Source organism: Adiantum capillus-veneris, chromosome 15 (assembly GCF_014529385.1).
Source record: "Adiantum capillus-veneris isolate H3 chromosome 15, ASM1452938v2, whole genome shotgun sequence".
NCBI lineage: Eukaryota > Viridiplantae > Streptophyta > Polypodiopsida > Polypodiales > Pteridaceae > Adiantum > Adiantum capillus-veneris.
The window spans coordinates 83,878,052-83,900,201 of NC_140945.1; the positions used below are offsets into that span (position 1 = coordinate 83,878,052).

At 43.3% G+C, this 22,150-nt stretch overlaps 1 protein-coding gene across 2 annotated transcripts in view; it reads left to right on the top strand.

The window, feature by feature from the left end:
- The window catches only part of LOC147440985 (FAD/NAD(P)-binding oxidoreductase family protein), a 189,514-nt gene that overhangs the window by 49,615 nt on the left and 117,749 nt on the right, over positions 1–22,150 (top strand). For both annotated transcript variants that reach the window (XM_086482763.1, XM_086482764.1), the window contains exons 3-11: positions 1,453–1,614; positions 1,761–1,940; positions 2,374–2,431; positions 2,529–2,579; positions 2,779–2,861; positions 2,996–3,083; positions 18,453–18,503; positions 18,582–18,656; positions 18,727–18,795. In XM_086482763.1, coding sequence (XP_086338889.1) covers positions 1,453–1,614; positions 1,761–1,940; positions 2,374–2,431; positions 2,529–2,579; positions 2,779–2,861; positions 2,996–3,083; positions 18,453–18,503; positions 18,582–18,656; positions 18,727–18,795 — 817 coding nt within the window. The remainder of the gene's footprint in view (positions 1–1,452; positions 1,615–1,760; positions 1,941–2,373; positions 2,432–2,528; positions 2,580–2,778; positions 2,862–2,995; positions 3,084–18,452; positions 18,504–18,581; positions 18,657–18,726; positions 18,796–22,150) is intronic.

The window sequence follows — 22,150 nt, forward strand, 5'->3', positions numbered from 1 at the left end:
CAGGGCTAAGGCTGAAGCCAAAAAGCCGTGCCCGACGAGTGCGGTACTCTTTTAAGTGGCCAATAGTGTACCTTACCTGTCACCTCCACAATAATTTCGTTACTAGATGGGAATCGTTTGTGTGTAATTACAAAAGACATACGTTTGAAAAAATCTTTAAAAAGTTCCTAGTATTCTGAGATGTGGAACCACATGAGCCCTCAATAAACACATCAATGCCTGCCACAGAAACATCAGCAGGGGCGGATCTCTGTGCCATTAAACGTAGGGCGCTTCTGCTCTATATGACTGCTTGTCCTGTGGTAAATATCATCCTCTGGATGAAGCATACTGTCTGGAAAATGGCGGGAAGTGTAGCTAGAGAGGAAGTTGGAGAAATGAAATGATATATTAACGTCTACAAAAGGCCAAAATGACCTATGAGACCAACTGATTACAATGATGAGTCTAGTACCAAGTCTGGGTACAAACAAAGAAAACTACAAACTAAAAACTGAGATGGGAGTGCTACCGACTCCTATGGGTGGCTGGTAGGCTGAGCAATGGTATCATGCCACAAAGGTACAAAGTGGGGATAAGTGTCACCATGATACAATATAGAGAGTGAACCGGGCCCGGGGGGTGGGGGGAAGCTGTGCAAGTAGGTACGAGCCAATTTGCAAGGTTGTACGCTACCAAGAAGTTATGGCATAAGGTGCATACTCACCACTATGGAAAACAATTTGAAGTTAATGCCTATGAAGATAAATATCTAATAACTTCCTTATTGCTTTATAATATATCACAAAATCAGAGGATTGAACGATCATAAGATCAATGGAAAGAAAAGTTGGAATAATGCAAGCACTAAAGGATGGGTAGGCCGATGTCTTTTGAAGGCAGTTATGATGCCTTGAGTGTTTTTGAGAGTATATGTCGAAGCCTTTGGTTCTTTTCCATTTGACAACTCTTAAGTTTCATGGTTCAATCAGGATTTCAGCAAAGCCTGTAATTTTTACAGCTCGACAAAACTTTCTACCTGTTGATCACTTTCTGAAATTCGAATATTGGGTCATTAAAAAGCGCATCATCGGTGAGGAGGGCTAGCAAAACTTCCTTTTTCAACTTCTTGCTGGTGGTTTAGCGTGGAGTTGGCATATCATGAGTGGTTTGCATCAAGCCTGGACTAGTAACAATGTGCCTAGCTCTCATGCATTTCTGGAAGGGGAAGATTGATGTGTCAAAAATGCACTAGATTAGGGTATGATTTTTTCTGCACTTAACCAGGAGACTAGCACATACATGCACCATAGGGTGATGACTTTTCTCTGACTGTCACTGTATGTATCTCTGCAATTGTCCGGTTTTAATCTCTTGAAAACGCTAGAAAATCGGAATCTCTTTTTTGGTTTGGCAAGGTCTCCGTCTGCATAGCGCACACAACTGATTTGAGAAAGTAATTTGAGCTGACAGGGACCTAGATTTGCATCGACATGGCTTAAAGCTGCTTTCTCGAAATCCATCTTCCTTCACCCCTACTGCAAATGGGGATTACCTTCTTATGGGTCCAGATGCCGCACTGAACCGATCACAAATACAGAAGTTTTCCAAGCATGATGCAGATGCGTACCCTTTGTAAGATTTCTTTCTCAAATGCACGCCATCTTTATGCTGCAAATATCACTCTGAAACAAACACACATTATTTGTTTTGCAAATCCATTCAGATATTTAAAGTTTCATTTAAGATTGGGTAGCAAGAAATTTATGTTTGGCATGTAGGTATGAAGAAATGCTCGAACAGTTTTGTGAAATTTTGGATCCTTTGATGGATGAAGGACCACCTGAATCAAGAGGAGACCAAGACTCTTTGATCAAAAGGATACGTCAAGGCTTCTCAAATGTGTCATTCTGGAGCAAGTTCATTCCACGATGTGCAATTTTGGGTCAAAGAAAGATTATGTAAGTTTTATTCCTTTCATGCTTGCCAAACTCCTGCATTCAAAGAGTACAATCTGTTTCGATAAAGCACATAAGAAAGATAGCTGTTTCCCATCAGTTGTTTTCCAAAAAAACATCCTTTTGATACAATACATTCAGTGGTTTGACTCGGTTCTAAGAAAGAATAGTATACATTGAATAACTATCTTCTATAATCCATTGAGGATATATTTAAAGCTCTTAAGCAGTGTTAGAAGTCTAGATTTTTCCATTGTGCATAGTTTGGTCCTTGCTGGATAAGACTCAAGCTCTACTTGCTTCAATGTCTCATGAAATTGATACAATTGCTTGTTGATTAGCATAATTGGAAAGTTTACAGTCTCTTGACGTGATTATTAGACTGGTTGAAAGTTCTTTTGATACGAAAGGTGACCTTGTATGTATCATGGTGTAGCGATTTGGTGGAATTTCTTGTGGCTCCAGCCTCCAAAGTACTGGACCACTGGTTTGAGGTCAGCTTACTTTTTGGTTTAAAGTATTCTGTGAACCACTTCAACTATCTTGCCTCTTGAAATCTTGGATGTTACTAAAGTTTGATAACTTTTGTAGTCTGATATCCTTAAGGCAACTTTGGCAACTGATGCAGCAATAGGATCCATGGTATGGTTCAAGCCATCTTTCAAATTCTCTGTTTCTGATAGAAAAATATGCTGTAAGTACGGCAGAGATTAATCCAAGCCGAACAACTTGTAAGCTTTTCTGCACTTTATAAGGAGGTGCAAAATGCAGCAAGGTGTACTTCGTTCTTTTTTTTATTTACAGCATGGTTTGGTGAAATATAAAACATGAGACAATGCAGGCGAGCATTTATTCACCTGGAAGTGGTTATGTTCTCTTACATCACGTGATGGGTGAAACAAATGGTGCAAGGGGCATTTGGTCGTAAGTTTTCTTCCCAAAAAAGAAATAGTTTGGAAGTTTGTGTGTGTTGAGATTATGAGGGATTAGTTGGTGATATCATAAGCATATTTTTGGAGTGAATCCAAAGCTAAGGGTTTGTATTTGTTTTCTTTTAGATATGTTGAAGGAGGAATGGGGGCTGTCTCTACTGCCTTAGGGAAGGCTGCTATGGAGCTTGGAGCGACATTAGTTACGAATGCAGAGGTGAGCTTTAGTACGTCTATTCAAATCACTCAATGGTGCATAGAAAATTGAATTTCAAACAATGAGGTATTTTGTGCAATATTTATTAGTGGAAGTTCTTACCGAGTCTAGAAACATAGGATGGGCCTTTCATATTCTGATTTGTTCTGTTCATATTTACCTAGAAACTTGAACATAGACCGAGGCGTGGTGACCAAGGCAAAGGGAACACCTATGTGCGGGAAATCAAAATGGAGCTAGAAATAGCACAATATGACTATGTGTGTTGGCATCAAGACAGATACATCATTTGGAGTAGAATAAAGAAATGAAATGATCTGTTTACTTACGTATGCCAAAGTCATCAAGGACCTATGAGGCCCGAAATCACCTAATCATTATATGGTCTAAATGTCCACTAGAAATAATACAAAAGACTAAGGAACATATGCTAAGATGTAATCAAATAAGTGAAACCACTAGAGCCAAAGAGGAGAGCAGCATTGCTTCTATGCTATCCCATAAAGAGACCAAATGCTCTTTTGACTACATGTTGATTGCCTCTTTAACTACGTATAGTGTTCCAATGTATTAAGAAAATGGTATTTAAAATAGGCAACCATAGAAGCTTAGATCTTGAGGCCCCAACTCCCCTCCTCCCTCCCTCTCTCTCTCTCTCTCTCTCTCTCTGCTCAATGTGCAGAAGAACGGATGGGTCGAAGCTGTCAAGAAGAAACTCAAGCAAGAGGCAAGAGAGAAGGCCGAGAAGTGGATTGAAATGGCCAAGAAAGAGAAGACCAAGGAGCATATGCCCACTCCAACTATCATTTAGATGATGTTGGAAGAAGAACAAAGGAGGAGGACACGATCCATGCATGTACGCATATATGGTATTAAAGATCATGATAATGTGGATGGGGAAGTTAAGGAGCTCATGACAATGATGGGGTGGACAACACCCACACATACCAAAGCATGGAAGGTGGGGAAAAAGAAGGCAGATATAGGCACATCCTTGGTCAAAGAAAGGGCACTTATTTTGTGTGTCCCCTCAACGGAAGCAAATGAGTTTTCGAAAAAGAGGCCAACTTTAAAGAAGACAAGTGTCTTTTTAGTATATGATCTTACCTTGGCACAGCTAGCACACATGATGGAGGTCATGCCAGAGATCAAGGCAGCAAGAGAGAAGGTGGCTTTCTACAGAGATGGGCACATTGTGATTATGGAGAGGCGTGCCACATGACGGTGCGAGGCCTATGGGAGAAAACTCAACTTTGCTGCTTGGAACTGTAATGGGTCTTTGAGACTAGATGTAGGAGCCTTTGAGGACAGCTTCACTGGGAGGGACATTGTATTTCACTCGGAGACGCATCAGGCACCTGGAAAGAGTTTACCACACGTTACTGGATATAGACGGGAGTTGGCCAGTAGACAGGAGACAAGATCAAAGTTCGCGTACGAGGGTTGGAGTGGCTGTCCTTTACAGGGAGGAGTTACAGCTAATAATACACATTTTTCGCAAAGACAGTCATGGATTACCTTCCGGCGAAGAGCTTACCTAACTCAGCTGAAGAGAGATTTATATCAATTATTCTTGAGCCAGGACTCAGGTGAGGCTTGGAGATTGTTTCGTTAGCACTCCATAGCACCAGCTATTACATCTACAGATATGGGGTGAGTATGCTAATTCTCTCTATATGGCCGCGGACTAGAGTTATTGCCAGATCCACCAAAGGCATGCCCACATATTCTAAGGAGGTCTTTTGTAAAATGCACTGCATGCTGACGTGGCCCACTGTACGGATGTTGACGTGGTAGTTGACGTATGGAATTTCTGTGTTTTGCACTGCTGATGCCATGTGGCAGGTTGTACGGATTTCCGCAAATCACATTGGTAGCTTTTGGCAGTTTCTAGCGCTAGCTTTTGGGAGCAGATGCTTATGGGGTTTAATGCTTTTGAGAGAATTGCTTTTGGGGCTTTGCTTTTATGAAACCCTTATAATGTTTATAAGGAACCCAGGGCCTCACTCTGTAGAGCATCTGGACGCAGAGTCTGAGAGTAGAGGACCCTCAGGAGTTGTATTGTTGCGAGCATAATAACATAGAAATACCGAAAGGGGCACTAGTCTTTGGGGCGAGTGCATTGAGGCGTGAAACTCCGCCGTGCCGTGCCGTGTCAACTCTCTCTCACAGTAGGAGACACTCACAGAGGGAGATCACTGATTTCTTCACAGACTACATACACGACATTCAGATGAGCAGGCATCACAACAGACTTCAGAGTCCACCTATACCAAGGGTACTGACAAGGCCATTGAGCTTGGGAGATTTAGATGCCCACGACTGCGAGGTCAGCGAGACATCAATGGAGGTTGCATTAGAGGGTTCGGACTGTTTAGGCACGACATGGGAGACGCCCAATCAGAGTACTCACTGAGGAGGACATTGATGAGCTTCGCCGGTGACCGATGCTAGATATCATAGGATAGGATCCTGATTCTAGTATTTCAACCTTTCATTTCACTTTAGCTTAGTTCACACATTTCACGCTTTCACCTTTCACACCTATTAGCTTAGTTTAGGATTCCGTAGTATTTATATTTGGTTATCCTAGTTTAATTTATTTTGTTAATCTGACTTTGTATCAGATACACCGCATTGTAACTTTCTGGTCTCATAGGTCACTTTGGCCTTTTGAAGACATTAATATAACATTTCATTTCATTTCATTTCTCTCTCTCTCTCTCTCTCTCTCTCTCTCTCTCTCTCTCTCTCTCTAAGTTCAGTGATTTTGCAATTTTTGTTCGTGCGTTGCTATTGATTTCTCGCTTGAAGTTTCCAGGCCTGTAACCAGTCTTTGGGGCCAGTTTCTCTGGGCGCGGAGCTCCGTCGTGCCGTGTTGTCTCTCTCTCTCTCTCTCAGTTTTGTTCTCGCATGTGTTGCACTAGATCTTCGACTTGGAGTGTCTAAGTCTATTACAGTGGTATTAGAGCCCATGTGATTCTTCTTCTACAAAGGATTTGATCCCCTTACTTGCAGCACACATGGATTAAGTCGACGAATCCCGCCAGGAAGAAACTGTGGCACCCGACCACTTAGGTTTGGGAGAGAATAATGGAGATTCAAACGGACATTGACCACCTTTTGAAGATTTGGAAGAGTATGGCCCGTCTCCACCTACCAAATACGAAAGAATGGAGATGCAGCATCAACATGTGGAATCTGGATGCCTGTGCTTAGCAGATGCTTTAGTACTCCAATGATCCCCAGTACGCAAATTTTTTGATCAAGCACCCACTTGATGAGATGCATTCTTGATGGCATACTGCCATCCATTCACCTTTGAAGTAAACTTTGAAGAAGACGACTACACTTATAGCACCAACTCAAGAGGTGTACTCAAAGGATGAATTTGATGAAGCAGTAGAACGGAGTCAGCAGACTCATGAAGACCAAGAGGCAGCCATGGAAATGGAGTCGAGCAGCAGACTATCTTGGCTACTTGGGTTGGAAATCTACTTTTGAGAATGTCCGAAAGACAAAGAAACGTGTGCGATTCGAGGGTGTTTCCAGTTTGTCCTCATCCTCTCCTGACAATTCGGAGAGTTCTTCTTTCTCTGATTCTAGTGACGAGGATAGAAAGAGTAGGAAGAGGAGAAAAACTCAAAGACATAGCAAAGGCAAGAAGAAGGCAAAGAAGAGCAGATCCTGTAGAAGATCTCGGAAGTACTTTGACAGCTCGGATTAGGACTCTTCCTCCTCCAAGAGCTTGGATTCTGATGAGCTGTTGTTTGCAAGAAGGAGGAAGTACCTGTATAGAGCCAACCAATACGATTATCTCGAGGATAAGGGCAAGAAGCCCAAGGATTTCAAGGAGGGTGGACAAGCATTAAAGTTTTAACCAACAGTTTGACACAGCTTATTCTGGAGGACAAGGTCCGATGGACGACGTCATACCTCAGGAGGAACACACAAACCTAGTGGTCTACCCTACTTTTACAGAGGGAGGCACCAATGAAGTGGCTACAATGCAAGCGAGTGTTCACTTCTTCATGGCTCACCAAGGAATAGGAACGCGATGTGATCATAACTTGGAATCATCTAAGGATGACCAAGGAAGATACACAGGATATCTATTGTCAACGATTTTGGGATACTTTTCTACCGGCCTCTTCTTTCAAGAAAATCACCTTCAAGCAGTAGATTTGGTGATTTTGCTGTGGGCTATCCAAAGAGATATGGGATTATTGTTTGCTGCTGCAGAAGTCTAAGTCCATGCAACGACTAATGGGACATGCCAAACAAGGTTTACCAATGCATGTGGGGGGGTAACATATGGCAATGTATAGAAATCAGCCTGTGTCAGCTCTTAGTCTCACCCACATGTATCTAGCATGATCATCTCTCCGTACAATATGTGGTAGTGGCTGTATCTCCTCCCTAAATAGCATTGCTACTCCTCCTGAACCTCTACTCCCATGCTCATATCTCGCCACTGCCCTGTGGGCTGTCTCCCATCTGTATCCCACCACATGTGGCATAAGCTGTCCAGACTCCAGGGGCCTAACGAGTTTTTGAGAAGAAAAAAATGTCCCCGTCTTTGAAACTGTCCTCAAAGGCAGCAACATTTAACCTCATAGATCCATTACAATTCCAAGTAGCCATCTTCAGTGTGGTCCCATAGGTCTCACACCGTCATGTAGAGGGCCGCTCTACAATCACCACCTGACCATCTTTGTAAAAGGCCAACTTTCCCTTCTCCCTTGCTACCGAAATCTCTTTCATTACCTCTCTCATATGCGCAAGTCGTGAGATCATCACCGAGGAAAATACCTGTCTTCTTGAGAGTAGGCCTCTCTCTCAAGAATTCCTTCTTCTCTTCCAAGGAGGGGACGCGTAGTATGAGAGCTCTCCCTTTTGAAGATTCTCCCGGGCCATCACTCTTCTTGCCCACTCTCCATGCCTTTGTGTGTGAAGGCTTGTCCACCCCCATCATGGATGTGAGGATTGTGACCTCTTTTTCCACATTGTTTATGTCCTTTAGGTGGGTAACCCTCACATTTAGAGCCCGCATCCTCCTCCTTTGTTTCTCTTCGAGGGTCATGTTAATAAGAGTGGGTGTACAAGGAGCTTCCTTACCTTTCTCTTTCTTGGTGACCTCAATCCATTTTTCGGCCTCCTCTACTTTCTTTTGGGTTGCGGAGATGACTGCGGCCCATGACTTCTTCTCCTCACCTTCCTTAATAACCCGTATTTCTTCTCTCATGGTATTCAATTCTTCCATCCTGGATGGTTGAATTTTGCCTTCTTCGAGCCGCCCACTTTTTGCTTGTAATTTCGGATGATGGAATCTTGGATGACCACTTTCTCCTCGAGCGAAGCGATCCTCCTACACATTGCCATCTCTTTCTTCGGTCCATCTTTGAAGAAAAGTGCTCCTCTTCTTCCTCCATTCTTCCACTTCGTTTCTCCATTCTCTCATTTCCTTCTCTATTGTTGACATCCTCTTCCCTGTCCGCATGAAAGAGGCTTTGTGGGCGGCCGACGAGGGATGCGTCTTCTTACACGTGGGGAAAGCCGTTGGCACTTCTCCTATGCTTGAGAGAGAGAGAGAGAGAGAGAGAGAGAGAGAGAGAGAGAGAGAGAGAGAGAGAGAGAGAGAGATATGAAATGTTATATTAACGTCTTCAAAAGGCCAAAGTGACCTATGAGACCAAAAAGTTACAATGTGGTGGATCTGATACACACACAGAGAGAGAGAAAAGAAAGAAAGAAAGAAAGATTTTTAACGTCTATGTCAGGCCGAAATCGGCCTATGAGACAAATCAAATGTACATTGTGTGTATGTCATCCGTCTATCGGAAAGACAAATGAAACAAAATTGATACAAAACTGAGCTGAATGTAGGTAGTGGAGTATCTGAGGAGGGATGGAGCTCTATCTCTAGGGGTATATGCATGTCTGTATGCTCAAGGTAGTACAATCATGAGAATGCATCAAGCTATCTAGCTCCATCCTGTACTAATGGGGGGGTGTAAGATGTGGTACATGGGTGGGTCTGGTGCCAAGGCTACCCGGATGAGAGAGAGAGAGAGAGAGAGAGAGAGAGAGAGAGAGAGAGAGAGAGAGTAAAACAACAATAAAATACAAGAAACTCTAAAAAAACAGCAAGAAACACTTGTGAAACCTTAAAAAAACAAGCAAAACACAGATTTGAAACCCTAAAAAACAGTTACTTGTGAAACCTTAAAAAACAGCAAAACATAGATTTGAAACCTTAAAAAACAGTTAAAAACAATGGCTAAATCCTAAAAAACAGTTAAGAAATGGTGACGAAACCTTCTAGAACAACAAAAAACAGTGACGAAACCCTAAAAAGCAGCCAAAAAACAGTTTCGAAACCCTATAAACAGCAAAAAAAACAGTGACAAAACCCTAAAAACAACTAAAAAGCAATTTCGAAACCTTAGAAACAGCAAGAAGTGACAAAACCCTAAAAACAGTGAGAGACCCGAGAGACCCGAGAGAGAGAGAGAGAGAGAGAGAGAGAGAGAGAGAGAGAGAGAGAGAGAGAGAGAGAGAGATGTGCTGACCTATGAGACGGGAGAGTTACAATGTGGTGGATCTGATACAAAGTCGGAGTAACAAGAATGACAAAATAAAATACTATGGAATCATAAAGTACTAGGTGTGAGCTAAGCAGCTAGGTGGGATAGCTAAATCACAAAAGATCCAACATCAGTCTCGCTGGCGGATCTCATCAATCTCCTCCATGGTCTGATCGGGCGTTGTGCATGTCGGGCCAAAGTGATCGAATCTTCTGATGCAGCCTCCGTCGATGTTGTGTAGTCCTCTGCAGTTGTGGGCGTCTGGATCTCCCTAGCTCGGTCGCTCGGTCGATTAGTGTGCCTCTCGTGTGAAGCGACGAGCTCTCCTGTGGTAGTAGCTCCTCCGGTTGCTCAGTGTCTGCTCTGAAGCAGTCTGTGATCCTTCTCTGAGACTGGCTAGCCGCTCCCCTCAGCAGGCTCTCTCTGTGTTTGTGCAGCTCGAGCAAAACCAGACCCAAGCATCTATGATCCTCGTACCGCATGACTCTGGAGAGTGGTCCAAATCCCTTTCTGAACAAGCAGTGGAAGCGGCGACGTATCTCGTAGTAGACGGGATAGTGGCATGTGTAGTGCAACTCTGTCTCAGGCTCCATGTCAAACAGGAGGCGAGTCCTCGCCTCTGCCGGTACTCCACTGTATCTCCTAGTCTCGATCCGCAGCTGGTGTGAAGATGTACATATCTGGCCAATAGCACATCGTATCCCATGAGACAAGTGGGTGTCCATGTATCTTGGCCTCGTCACAAAATCGTCCTCCGTAAGCTGGAGAAGATGCTCTCTGTAGAAAGCCATCTTTGTGCCCAACTCCTGTGTTGGCTGTATCCATGTCCTCCTGGTGTCTAGCTGAGTCAAGTCCTGACGGATGAGCCTGGTAATCTCGGATTGTGTAAGAGTCAGAGAGGGTGCATCCAATGAGTACTGGAAGGGGGGCAATCTGTCTATGCTTAACCCATGCGCCTGAATCCATTATGTCATCTCCCCATACCAACATGCTATATATCCTTGCATGGCTAATTGACGAGAGAGAGAGAGAGAGAGAGAGAGAGAGAGAGAGAGAGAGAGAGAGAGAGAGAGAGAGAGAGAGAGAGAGAGAAATGAAATGAAATGTTATATTAACGTCTTCAAAAGGCCAAAGTGACCTATGAGACCAAAAAGTTACAATGTGGTGGATCTGATACAAAGTCCGAGTACCAAAAATAAATAAAAGGTGCTGAAAAAAAGGGGTACTAAAGTAGTGAATGGGAGCTAATACAACACAATGTGGGTGTATCCTCAAAAAGAGCTAAATCACAAGAGATCCATCATCGGCCGCTGGCAGATCTCATCAATCTTCTCCATGGTCAGTAGTCTGACCAGGCGTCGTGCATGTCGAGAGAGAAATGAAATGAAACGAAATGTTATATTAAAGTCTTCAAAAGGCGAGAATGACTTATGAGACCAAACTGATACAAAAATGGTGAATCTGTTACAATGTCTGGGTATCTTAGTACTAAAGTACTAAGATCTTAGTACTAAAGTACTAAGTGTGAAAAGTGTGAAAGTGTGAAAATAAATGTGAAAGACTAAATACAAAGTATTAAATAAACTTCTTAGGAGCATTCTGGGTGTTTGGCTAGAATGCTTCTAATCCTTTGTTGTAGTCTCCTCCGGTGAAGTGTGCTTCTGCATCTCGGTCGTGGTGGTCTCGATTTCCTAAGCTCAATCGCCCTGTCAATCAGGGTGCCTTTGGTATGAATGTGGGTACTCCTTTGTGCTGGCTGTTGGCCTCTTGCTTCTCCTTCCACTCGTGCTTCTCTCGATCCGAAGAAATCTGTGATCTGCCTCTGAGGCGGTAGTGCTCTTTGTCTTCTCATTAGATTATCCCTGTGCCGATGTAGTTCCAGTAGGTACAAGCCTAATCATCTTTGATCTTGGTATTGCATGACTCTATCTAGAGGTCCAAAGCCTTCTCTAAATAGGCAATGGAAACGCCCACGTATCTCATAGTATACGGTGCAATGGCATATGTAGTGTAATTCTGTCTCCGGCTCCATTCCGCATAACTTGCAAATTCTGCTCTCAGGTGGGATTCCCCTAAATCTGCCAAATTCAATTTCCAACTGGTGTGAGGATGTACGAATCTGACCAATAGCACATCTCAAACCATGAGACAGGTGGGTATCCATGTAGCTCGGGTGAATCACAAATCCATCTTCAGATAGCTGTAGGAAGTTTTCTTTGTAGTCGGCCATCTTCGTGCCCAATTCTTGTGTAGGGTCTACCCATGTCCTCTTAGTATCCAACTGTATAAGATCCTGACGGATGATTTAATTAATCTCCGTTCGTGTAATTGCCAGTGATGGAGCTTCAAGAGAGTATTGGAAGGGGGGTAATCTTTCCATACTGAACCCGTGTCTCTGAAACCACGAGAACAGTTGCGCATACCAGCATGATGTATCCCCTTTCATTGCTAATTGTCGAGAGGATTCGAGGGCCAGTCTAGTATATCGGCAATTATTTGTATCCCACAAACCATGTATAAAGGACACTGATCTGGTAAGAGCTTCAATTTCTATCAGAGGGGCAGCTAGTTCTGCTCAGGTAATCGCGTGTGGTACGGAGGCCTTGGCTCTAATCATTCGGGAAATCATAGATACCAAAGGTCTCTCCATTGACTTCCAATTATCCTGATCCACAGATGGTCCCCAAATCTGGACCCCATAAAGCATAGCCGAAGCCACCACAGTATCAAAGAGCCAAAGTTTTGTTCGTGGTTCCTGAAACGTCACTTGTGAACACATCGTCTCCAACCCTCCCAAGGCCGCAGAGGCTCTGGACAAACCACGCCAAGGTATGTGTATGCCTCTGTGTACTCTACTGTATCCTGGCCATATGCAAATGTAGGTGCCGATCTTCTAACCCACTGCGGTGTGGTGTTAAACACCATAACTTTGGTTTTACCCAAGTTTACTGACAGTCCACTGTCCTCTGCGAATTTATGTAATGCATCTAGCTGCCTCTGCATTCCATCTGGTGATTCTGCTATCAATAGAATATCATCTGCATATAACAACAAAGGGATCCATGACCCTGCAAGTTGAGCACCTCTGTCACCCTCTCGATCAATGTAATCTGATTCCTCATCTATGTAAGTAGGGGACAGTGGGCATCCCTGCTTTACTCCAACGGTGGAATGAACAATGTCGGAATCCCCTTCTGGAGTACGTACATAACCAGTTACTGACCCGTATAAGGCCATGATCCCCCAAATAATCTCTTTGGGGACCCCTAACTTTTACATCCTGCGCATCAATCTGGCCCTTGGTACTGTATCAAAAGCTTTCCGGAAATCCACAAAGCAACAATACATCCTTCTCCTGCTTGCTCTTCCTTCCTCAATAATGGCTCTGAGCGTAAGAATATGATCTAAAGTGGAATAACCTCTCCTGAATCCAGCTTGTCCTGTTGCCCTTATGCCCTCATTCTCTGCCCATCTACTCAATTTTTGTTGAAGAATGGATGCGTACAGTCGGGTCAATGTGTGACCTACCATAATGGTACGGTAGTTCCCGGGTATCATAGGATCCCCTGACTTGAAAATAGGTACGATAGTAGATAATTTCCAAGATTCAGGTAATCCTTCACACATGACCCGATAAAACAGACGAGCAAGGACTTCTGAAAGTAGATCCCGGGCATGGGTCAGATGTTCTGCTACTAAACCATCATGATCATATGCTCTTCTTGTCTTCATCTTATCAATGGCTTTCTTCACCATTTCCGTAGTAAAGAAAGTACTAGTAGCAGGGGATGGCTCTAGCAGATCTGGTAATGGAGGCTGTGCAGATACCATATATAATGATGTTACATATTGACCCCAAATCACAGAAGAAGTAATCATCGGAGGCGGTGAGTGCTCGTGAAATAAGCGCCAAGCCTCATGTGAGTCTTGACTCAAGAAGAGCTGATATAAATCCTTCTCCAGTTTGGCAAAAATGCCCTTTTCTTTCGACATACTATACGCCGAAGAGCAATCCGAGACTGTTTATATGTGATGATCCCCAGTGTAAGCTCTTTCTGGACCTGGGTTCTCATCTCTCTGCATTCCTTGTCATACCAACTGTTTTGAGGCATGTTCCCAGATCCTCTCTTCTGATCAGGTTGAGTATGTGGGTATGCCTCTTGTGCTGCTCCATGTAGTATCTCTGTTAACTGAGAAGTAATCTCCTCTACAGTATATACTGGCTGCCCACATCCTATTATAGATCTTTTCCACATAGATTGAATCAGTCTCTGGCGTGAAAGTATATCTTGTGTGTGTCTTCTTCCTTTGTACTTGAGAGGCATTGTATTGGAAGGAGATTGATAAGGTCAAGAGAGCATGATCCACTGCAATCCCAACCGGTCTGGGTCCCACCTTAAAGTCCTCGATACTAGAAATAAAGCTTGGTGAAGTCTTAACAGAATCCACTGTACTGGCCCCATGCTTGTGCGGGAAGCATGTGAATCCCCCAGATAAAGGGAAATTCTCTAGACCATTAAGTATGGCCAAACCATGTATAGTTGCCATCTCCATGAGATGTCTCCCATATTCAGTGTGTTCTTTATCCTGTGAGTTTCTAGTAAGCCCCCTCTGTGATAAATCCATTTCTCTGAGCATTTCCTTAGAAGTATCATAGAATATTGCTTGGGAGTTGGCCGTTCTGGCATTAAAGTCTCCTAAGAGAACGATGTCTCCATCTCTAGAGAACTCCCATATGTCATTATTCAATATGGAGAAAGGGGATTGTCCTTTAGGTGAGGAGTAGACTGATGTACTTGGAGGGAAGTAGCATATAGCGATATATAGAAATCTACCTGTCTCGGCTCTCATTCTCACCCACATATACCTTGCTTGCTCATCTTTCGTGATAATCTGTAGTAGTGTTTTCGGCTCCTCTTTAAATAAGACTGCTACTCCTCCTGAACCCCGGCTACCTCGTAGAGATCTCTTGTCTTTTCGACCAGTTGTTTCCCATAAATAACCCTTAACATGTGGCATACGCTGTCCCGGTATCTGGTGTGTCTCTGAGTAGAAAACTATGTCTCTGTCCCTAAAGCTGTCTTCAAAGGCACCTACATCTAGCCTATATGATCCATTACAATTGCACGCCACTATCCGGAGCGTCGCCCCATAGCTCTCGTACCGTCATGCTGAGCGCTTTTCCAGAACCACTACTTTCCCTCCTCTATAAAAGGCGATTTTCCCCTTTTCTCTTGCTGCCCTGATCTCTGGCATCAACTCTTGCATGTGTGCCACTTGTGCCAATGTAAGGTCATCTCCCAGGAAAATACCGGTTTTCTTAAGAGTTGGCCTCTTCTTTAGAAATTCTTTCCTTATTTCTATATTCGGGAAGCGGAGAATAAGTGCCCTATCCTTTACGTTTCCCTTCTCATAGATTCCTTTCTTGCCCACTTGCCATGGACTTGTGTGAGTAGGCTCTGTGATGCCCATGCGTTGTAGCAGTTCCTTCACTTCTTCATCTACATTCTCTTTGTCTTTGACTCCTGTGACCCGCACATGTAGAGCTCGATTCTTCCTTTTCTGCTCTTCCTCAATGGTCATATTAATAATGGTGGAGGTAGGTGTGGTCTTGGGCATCTGGGCCTTCCCTTTCTTCGCGTCCTCAATCCATTTCTCGGCTTCAACCTTTTCTTGTGTCTTAGAAAGACGTTCCGCCCATGAAGATGCCGTTTTCGATTTCTGTTCATCTCCTTCCCGTAGGGCTTTCATCCAATCCTTCATGTCCTCGAGCTCCTTCAGCACCAAAGGTTGGTCGTCTCCCTTCTCCTTAGTTGCAGATTTGCAAGCCGCAAGTTCTCCTTTTAGCTCCTCGATTATTGCATCTTTTTCCCCCATGTGCTTTTCCATATTTGTTCTCCATGCTTCAAAACTTGCTACTGCCTCATTGAGTTTCTTTTGCATAACGCATTTTGTTACATTTACTTCGGCCTTGATTAGGTTTCGTAATTCCGTTTTCAAGATCTGAATCTCCTCATTGTGTATCCCCCGGATCTCTCTCCTTAGTTCTCTCATCATGTCTCCATACATGGAGTTCCTGTAGCTCTCAGCCCTCGCGTGCATTTCCTTCCTGATGTCATCCCTCATATAGTTTAGCTCTGATTTGAGCATCACTTGGACCTTCTCCATCATTAGCTCATCATGTATCCTGGAGGTTTTCCCCACACGTAAGGATCTAGGTGATAGTACAGTATCTTTGTTTCTCTGTTTAAATGTAGCTGTTGTTTTTTTTGGGGTGGTGTAGCTATCTACACCTGGCCCTTCCCCTTCGGTAGGCGGATCCATCGAACCCGAGCCACAACTGTGGGGTAGGGTACTAGGGTACTAGGGTGAGGGACTGAGAATCAGGCCTAATTTTTGAAGGCTTCGATGCCCTTTGGAGGCACTTTTATCTTTCAGTGGAGGGCAAAAATATTTTACCCTTCGAAAGAAGGATAGAATATTGAAAAATCTTTGAGTATCCCTTCTAATTTTTGTCTAAATATAGCTTAATGAAGGATGGATAAAATATACCCTTCAAATGAATGATTAGGGTCACCCTTCAAAAATGAGCCTTGCTTAAAAATCTTTAAACTTTAAACTTTAACGTAGGAGCTATTTGACTTTCTACGCGTAGATGAAGGGGGTGCCAGGGCGCGCGTAGGACGGGACTTGCTACGCGTAGAAAGTCTTTCTACGCGTAGAGGAGCTTGTAGAGAGAGCGTGTGTGCGTACGACAGAGCGGGAGAGCTTTGTGTGCGCCCTGCTCCTGCTCGCCTGCCCTGCTGCTCCTGCCTGCTCCTGCTCGCACTGCCTTGCTCCTGCTCGCGCTGTACAACAGCCTGCTCTGACGCGCACCCCACCTGTCTCGGCTCTTGCTGCTGCCGCGAACCCTATTGTACCCTGGTGTGCCCGTACTGCACTTAGAGAGAGAGACCTATCTCTATACAGCAAATTGAGATCAGATGAGTCGACATGGGCCGGCACCCCTTTCGGTATTTCTTTATTCATTGAAAGGTACAACTCCCAGGGACCTCTGCTCTCAGACTCTGCGTCCGGATGCATTGTAGAGTGAGGCCCCAGGGGCTCTTATAAACTTACAAGGGATGCCAAAAGCAGAGCCCCAAAAACAGTCGGTTCAAAGGCTTCAAACTCAAAAGCTTTAGGCCCAAAAGCCAGCCAGTGCAAATCATGGAATTTTGTATGGCTGCCACGTCAGCATGGTCAGCGCATTTTGCGAAAATCCGTACGGCCAGCCATGTCATCACTTTAGAGCAATTTGCGGCGTCCGTACAGCCAGCCAGCCAGCCTTTTAAGTTCTAGTGTCCCTAGGGGCCTGTCGGTAGGTGCCCTATAGTTGGGACAACTTATGGACATGCCATGTCATCAGTTTGTGACAATGGGTGTATGCGCTTAAGACAATGTCCAAAGTCCGGTCTGAAGTTTGTGACAATGGGTGTAATGCAAATCCGAGGTGTATCCAATAGGGAGCTGCTGTTGGGGTGCCCATGGTAGCTTCTTCATCGACTTGGTTTCCTACATGTGTCCACTATGAGCTACAGAGAAGGTGTCCAGAGTTATAGCATCTCAAGTGAATAGCCCAATGTGATCCCAATATTTTTTTGGCTTTAGGTATTTATTTTACTTATTTGTCAAAGTCTTGGGTACAGAAATTTGTTGAGGGGGTTATTTAAGGGCCTGCAGGCTAGTATATAACGAACACCTAGCCCACATTGTATAACCACTAATTCATTGCCTAGTTGGTTGGTTCAGCGAAGTCTCTCTTTCTCTCTCTCTCATGTATTCTCTCCCTCATTGTACGCTTCCGCATCGTCGACTTTGACAATACCAAGGAGACAGATATGTGCTCAGAAAATGTATATGATACGTTGTTGCCTCTATTTAGTGGTGGGAGTACGAATGTAAGTCCTAATGATGCACATGTGCAGCCTATGCAGGTTTCAAATGATGTTACAGATTAGATTTACAAGATGTAATTGATGAGGATAGGGCTGAAAATAAACAGGCTAGAGGTATGCCAAGATGATTGGTGTAAATTTAGACCTAGTTGATAGAGGAGTGGTGCTCAATTGAGTGAGACTCCCACGCCTACTTGGGAGGACACCGAGACACCTTCACCTGATTAGAGCTATTATTGGGCACCACAAGAGGAAGGAGGCATCTCACTTATGCAGAAATACATCTTCACAAGAGAGAGAGAGATTCTATTGAGACAGAGCTTTCCAATGACAACTTATAACTATTATAGATAGGCAGCTATTATGCTATAGCTTTTGGCTTGTTTTATTTTTCTCAATGAGAGATACATTTCATTGTGTGTAATGTTTTGGTCTCACAGCCCACATTGGCCTCTTAGAGCTGTTAATAGACCCTTTCATTGTTCCTTGGGAATATTCCCCCTTACAAAACCCCCCTTTTGCATTTTCTCTATATGAAATAGTCATTTTATCGTTAAAAGATGAATAGGTTGGGTGAAATTTTTAGCTTGTTGTGCATGTTTGTGAGTCGGTGTTATATGTTGTTCCCTGAAATAAAACTTTGAAGTCGAACATAGTCTTCTTAGAATGATAAGGTATATTGTAAATAAAGACGGGCAGTGTAGAGTGTGTTTGTTGGAGTCCATGTTTGTGTTTGTGCAAAATTTAGCTTTAAAGGTTTTACCCATTTTTTCAGTTCTGAAGCTTCTTTTCACCGTCTCTAGTTATGATTTCAAAAGAAAACGCATTTTTCCTCTTCCATGCAGGTGAACCAGATTTTAACAAGAGAAGACTATCATAATCATCTTGTCACTGGTGTAAGACAGAACTAGAAATTGATTGTTTTGTAACATAACGAAGAGATAGCAGATACAATGCACTCTTATTTATTGTAGGTTTTATTGAATGATGGCACTGAAGTGAAGGCAAAAGCTGTTCTATCAAATGCTACACCATATGTCACGTTTCAGGTAAATAGAGTATGTTGGTTGGAAACTGTATTTCAGTGCGAGTTTCTGCCATTCTGTTTTATATGTGCAGAAGTTGATTTCCGAAGGAGCCCTGCCTGACGAATATCTACAAAAAGTTAAAAGTATAGACTACAGATCGGTAAACCTTGCTCTCACACTATTTTTTAAAGACTTTTTTCCACAGTATCATCTAGTTGCAAGCGCAGGAGGGGCCCAAATGATACTGTCTTGCATAGAATGCTGAAGTTCAGAAAGACCAGTTCAGTTTTACATTATTATCTTCACCCTTCAAGTCTCAAATACACAGTCATTAATTTATATTTATTAGAAGGCTTTTTAGTCTATTCCTTGGAGGGCATTCTTTCCTACTGAACTTATGAGGAAAAGTTTTTCAAGGGAAATACTTTCACAATTTCTTGATCTGGTCCTCTCAATGCCTCATTCTGGGCATCCAAATTGTACCTCTATAGGCTGTCTTCATAGGGGTCCCCAATTGTACAGCAGGTTGAAATGAGGCCAGATTTCCCATGCTTTAGTCTTATACTTCACATAGATAGGACTTGTAGAGTACAATTCAAGAATCACAAATGAGTGTACGTGTGCATTCACACTACCTTGCCGCTTGTCTTAGGGCAGATTTACAAACATTCATGCTCATGCTTGGATCTGAGCTCCTGTTGGGTGCCCCCAGAAGTAAACAAGTCGGAAGTTCATAAGTGTACCCATTCACACTGGACATGTATGAATTATTTTTCTCTCCTTTCATGAACTTTAATTGGTGAGGTTAGTTACAACATGGGGGTAGGTGGGGCCATGCTGTGTGTTCAAAGCTCTCGCCCAAATTTTTTTCTAAGTAGTTGTAGGGGAGCTCAAAAAGTTGAAAGCCCATCCTATGAGTTATTGCGGGAGGGTCTCCCGAGAAAACAATTTTCGTGCGCACACATTTTTTTGGTGATGCTATATTACTTGTGGGAAACCTAGCGAGAGGGAAAACCCAGAGCAAAGGGAATAATATACATGTGAGTAAGGTTATGCATGAAGTGTATGCATGCCTAAGTGAAGCTCTAGAAAAAGATGGAGAATAGCTCCAAATTGTCGAAGTCTTTCTCAAGGAGATCGTGAATGTAGCAAAGATATCTGATTGAGGTTGATGAAACATCAACTAAGTTCTAAAGTTCCAGATGCCCCAAAGTAGCCAGAAACGTACCCAGATGAAGGTGGTCTTATGATGTTGGAGAGGAGCAAGATTCACTCCAAACAACCATAAGTGTTTTCCAAAATTCTGTGAGAGAGCATAATTTCAGAAGTTGAACGACTTTGCATACAAAATATGTGTTATGCTGACAAAACCAGATCAAACGAGCAAGAGTCTCAGCATGGCAAGAACATTGAACGCATCAAGCCGATGGGATGTCACAGGATCTCACGTAACATCCAAGAGGCAGTATCCAGCATCTCCACAATAATAAGCTCTCTTTTAGGGAAAGACTACTTTTTCAAACATCTTGTAGCCTTTTTCACCACCAATTTGTTGATTTATTCTTGTCCTATAATGCATTGCAATGTCCAACAATCCAAGGATTACGTTGCATCTCATGATAGAAATGGGTGGCTGAGATTTCCATAAGCGAAATCCCCATAATGTGCCAATCATGATGTCTATCCTCAACTGCAAGAGGGGTAGTGGTGAAAAAGGGAATAATATCTCCTGAATTGTGTGCCACAAGGGCCTATAATGCATATCTCCTCACGACACTGGGAAACGAAAAGCACATGGCCTTTATCATTGACCACATCCTCAATTGCCCTCACATTTTTTTGAGAAATGAAGTATGCTTTTCGAGGCTCTTTTTCAGCCAAGGCGTTGGGAAAAATGGTGCTCCAATGTAGACTTTCAAGTCTCAAGGAGTTACCATCTAAGCATCCCTCCCATGCCTAGTAATATGCTTTGTCACCTTCTGCCCAAAGCAAAGAGACATCTTTCGATATGGCCCTGAAATTGCCCAAAAACCCCTCCCAAATAGAGGTTTGCCAATTCCCAAGACTGTGGGTCATCATTTGCGTGCACATTCATGCAAACATCTGTGTCCAAGGTTGTTCTTGCTGAAGAAATCGAGGCAGCAATGTCGCTTTTTGTGCCAAGAGATGGATATGAATAATAAGAATGCTCAATCCCCCATACTTTCTTGGAGTACATAATTCTCCATGGACAATAATCTCAACCCTTTCTTTTGCTAATTAGCCCTCCAAAATTGCGCCAATATTTTAGACATGGAAGTGTCTGGTTTATGTCGCAGCCAATGTATTAGTGACAAAAAGAACTGTATGTGTGCAATCAGGATTGATTGGACAATTTGAAGTCTCACATGCAAAGTCCAAGTAGAAAGTTCCAATAATAGATTTTCTGTTGTATCTGCTGCAAAACCCAATTTGCTGGCTTGCAAGAGGAAAGAAACCATGCACGTGGATATCCCAGATGTCGGACTATATTGTTGGGATGAATCAGTTCACCTGGCCAAAGAATAGAACACCCATCTTTCGAATTAAAAGTAAGTAATTTAGATTTGCGAAAACCAAAACCCAATCTGCTGGCTTGACAGAGGAAAGAAACCTTGCACGTGGATATCCCAGATGTTGGACTATATTGTTGGGAGGAATCAGTTCACCTGGCCAAAAAGTAGAACACCCATCTTTCGAATTAAGAGTAAGTAATTTAAATTTTCGAAAATTTACTCTCAATATGGTTGCTAATGCACACAATTCTAGATTCATTCATGATTGCTTTGACATCAAAAGGGTCATTTTTATGCATAAACATGGAGTCGTCAGCATATTCTGGACACACAAGATGTTTGCTTGATGGAAAAATCAATGCATGTAATTGGTCTGCTTTAGTTGAATGATCCATGTGCTCTAAGAGAGGGTGCGTTCCAAACGCATACATTAATACACTCAAAGGACAACCTTGGCGAACTGATGGACCTAGAGTCCACGCATCTCTAAGTTCACCATCAATGATTCCTGAACGCTGACCGACTTTGGTCATATACATTAGCCTCTTTTCTTTGATTGAAGCGTATGTTTTTTTTTTCCCGAGAAAAAGATCCTTCTATTAGTTAATGAAAACTGCCCATAAGGCTACATCCACCTCTGCAAGAGAGGGCTACAACAAGCATGATGGGGAGACTCTCCCAATGAAAAAGCAGCATATATACAATGAGGCTAAATCAAGAGATGGGAGGAGGGAAGAGCCACACAGGTGGACAGTAGTGCCATCTGAGCACCCCCTGGACTATGGTGTAGAAAGGTCAAAGGGCGCCAGAGTCAAAGGAAACCCTCGTGGCGCTCCCGCATGCGGTCGGAGCTGCCCTGTAGTCCCTCAAGCTGTCCTCTGAGAGTATGGATCAGCTCTAGCCAAAAGTCACGAACAGTCTCTGCTGGTGGCACAGGGCGAGCCTCAAAGATGCGGAAACAGCGGGCCCACCAGACGAACC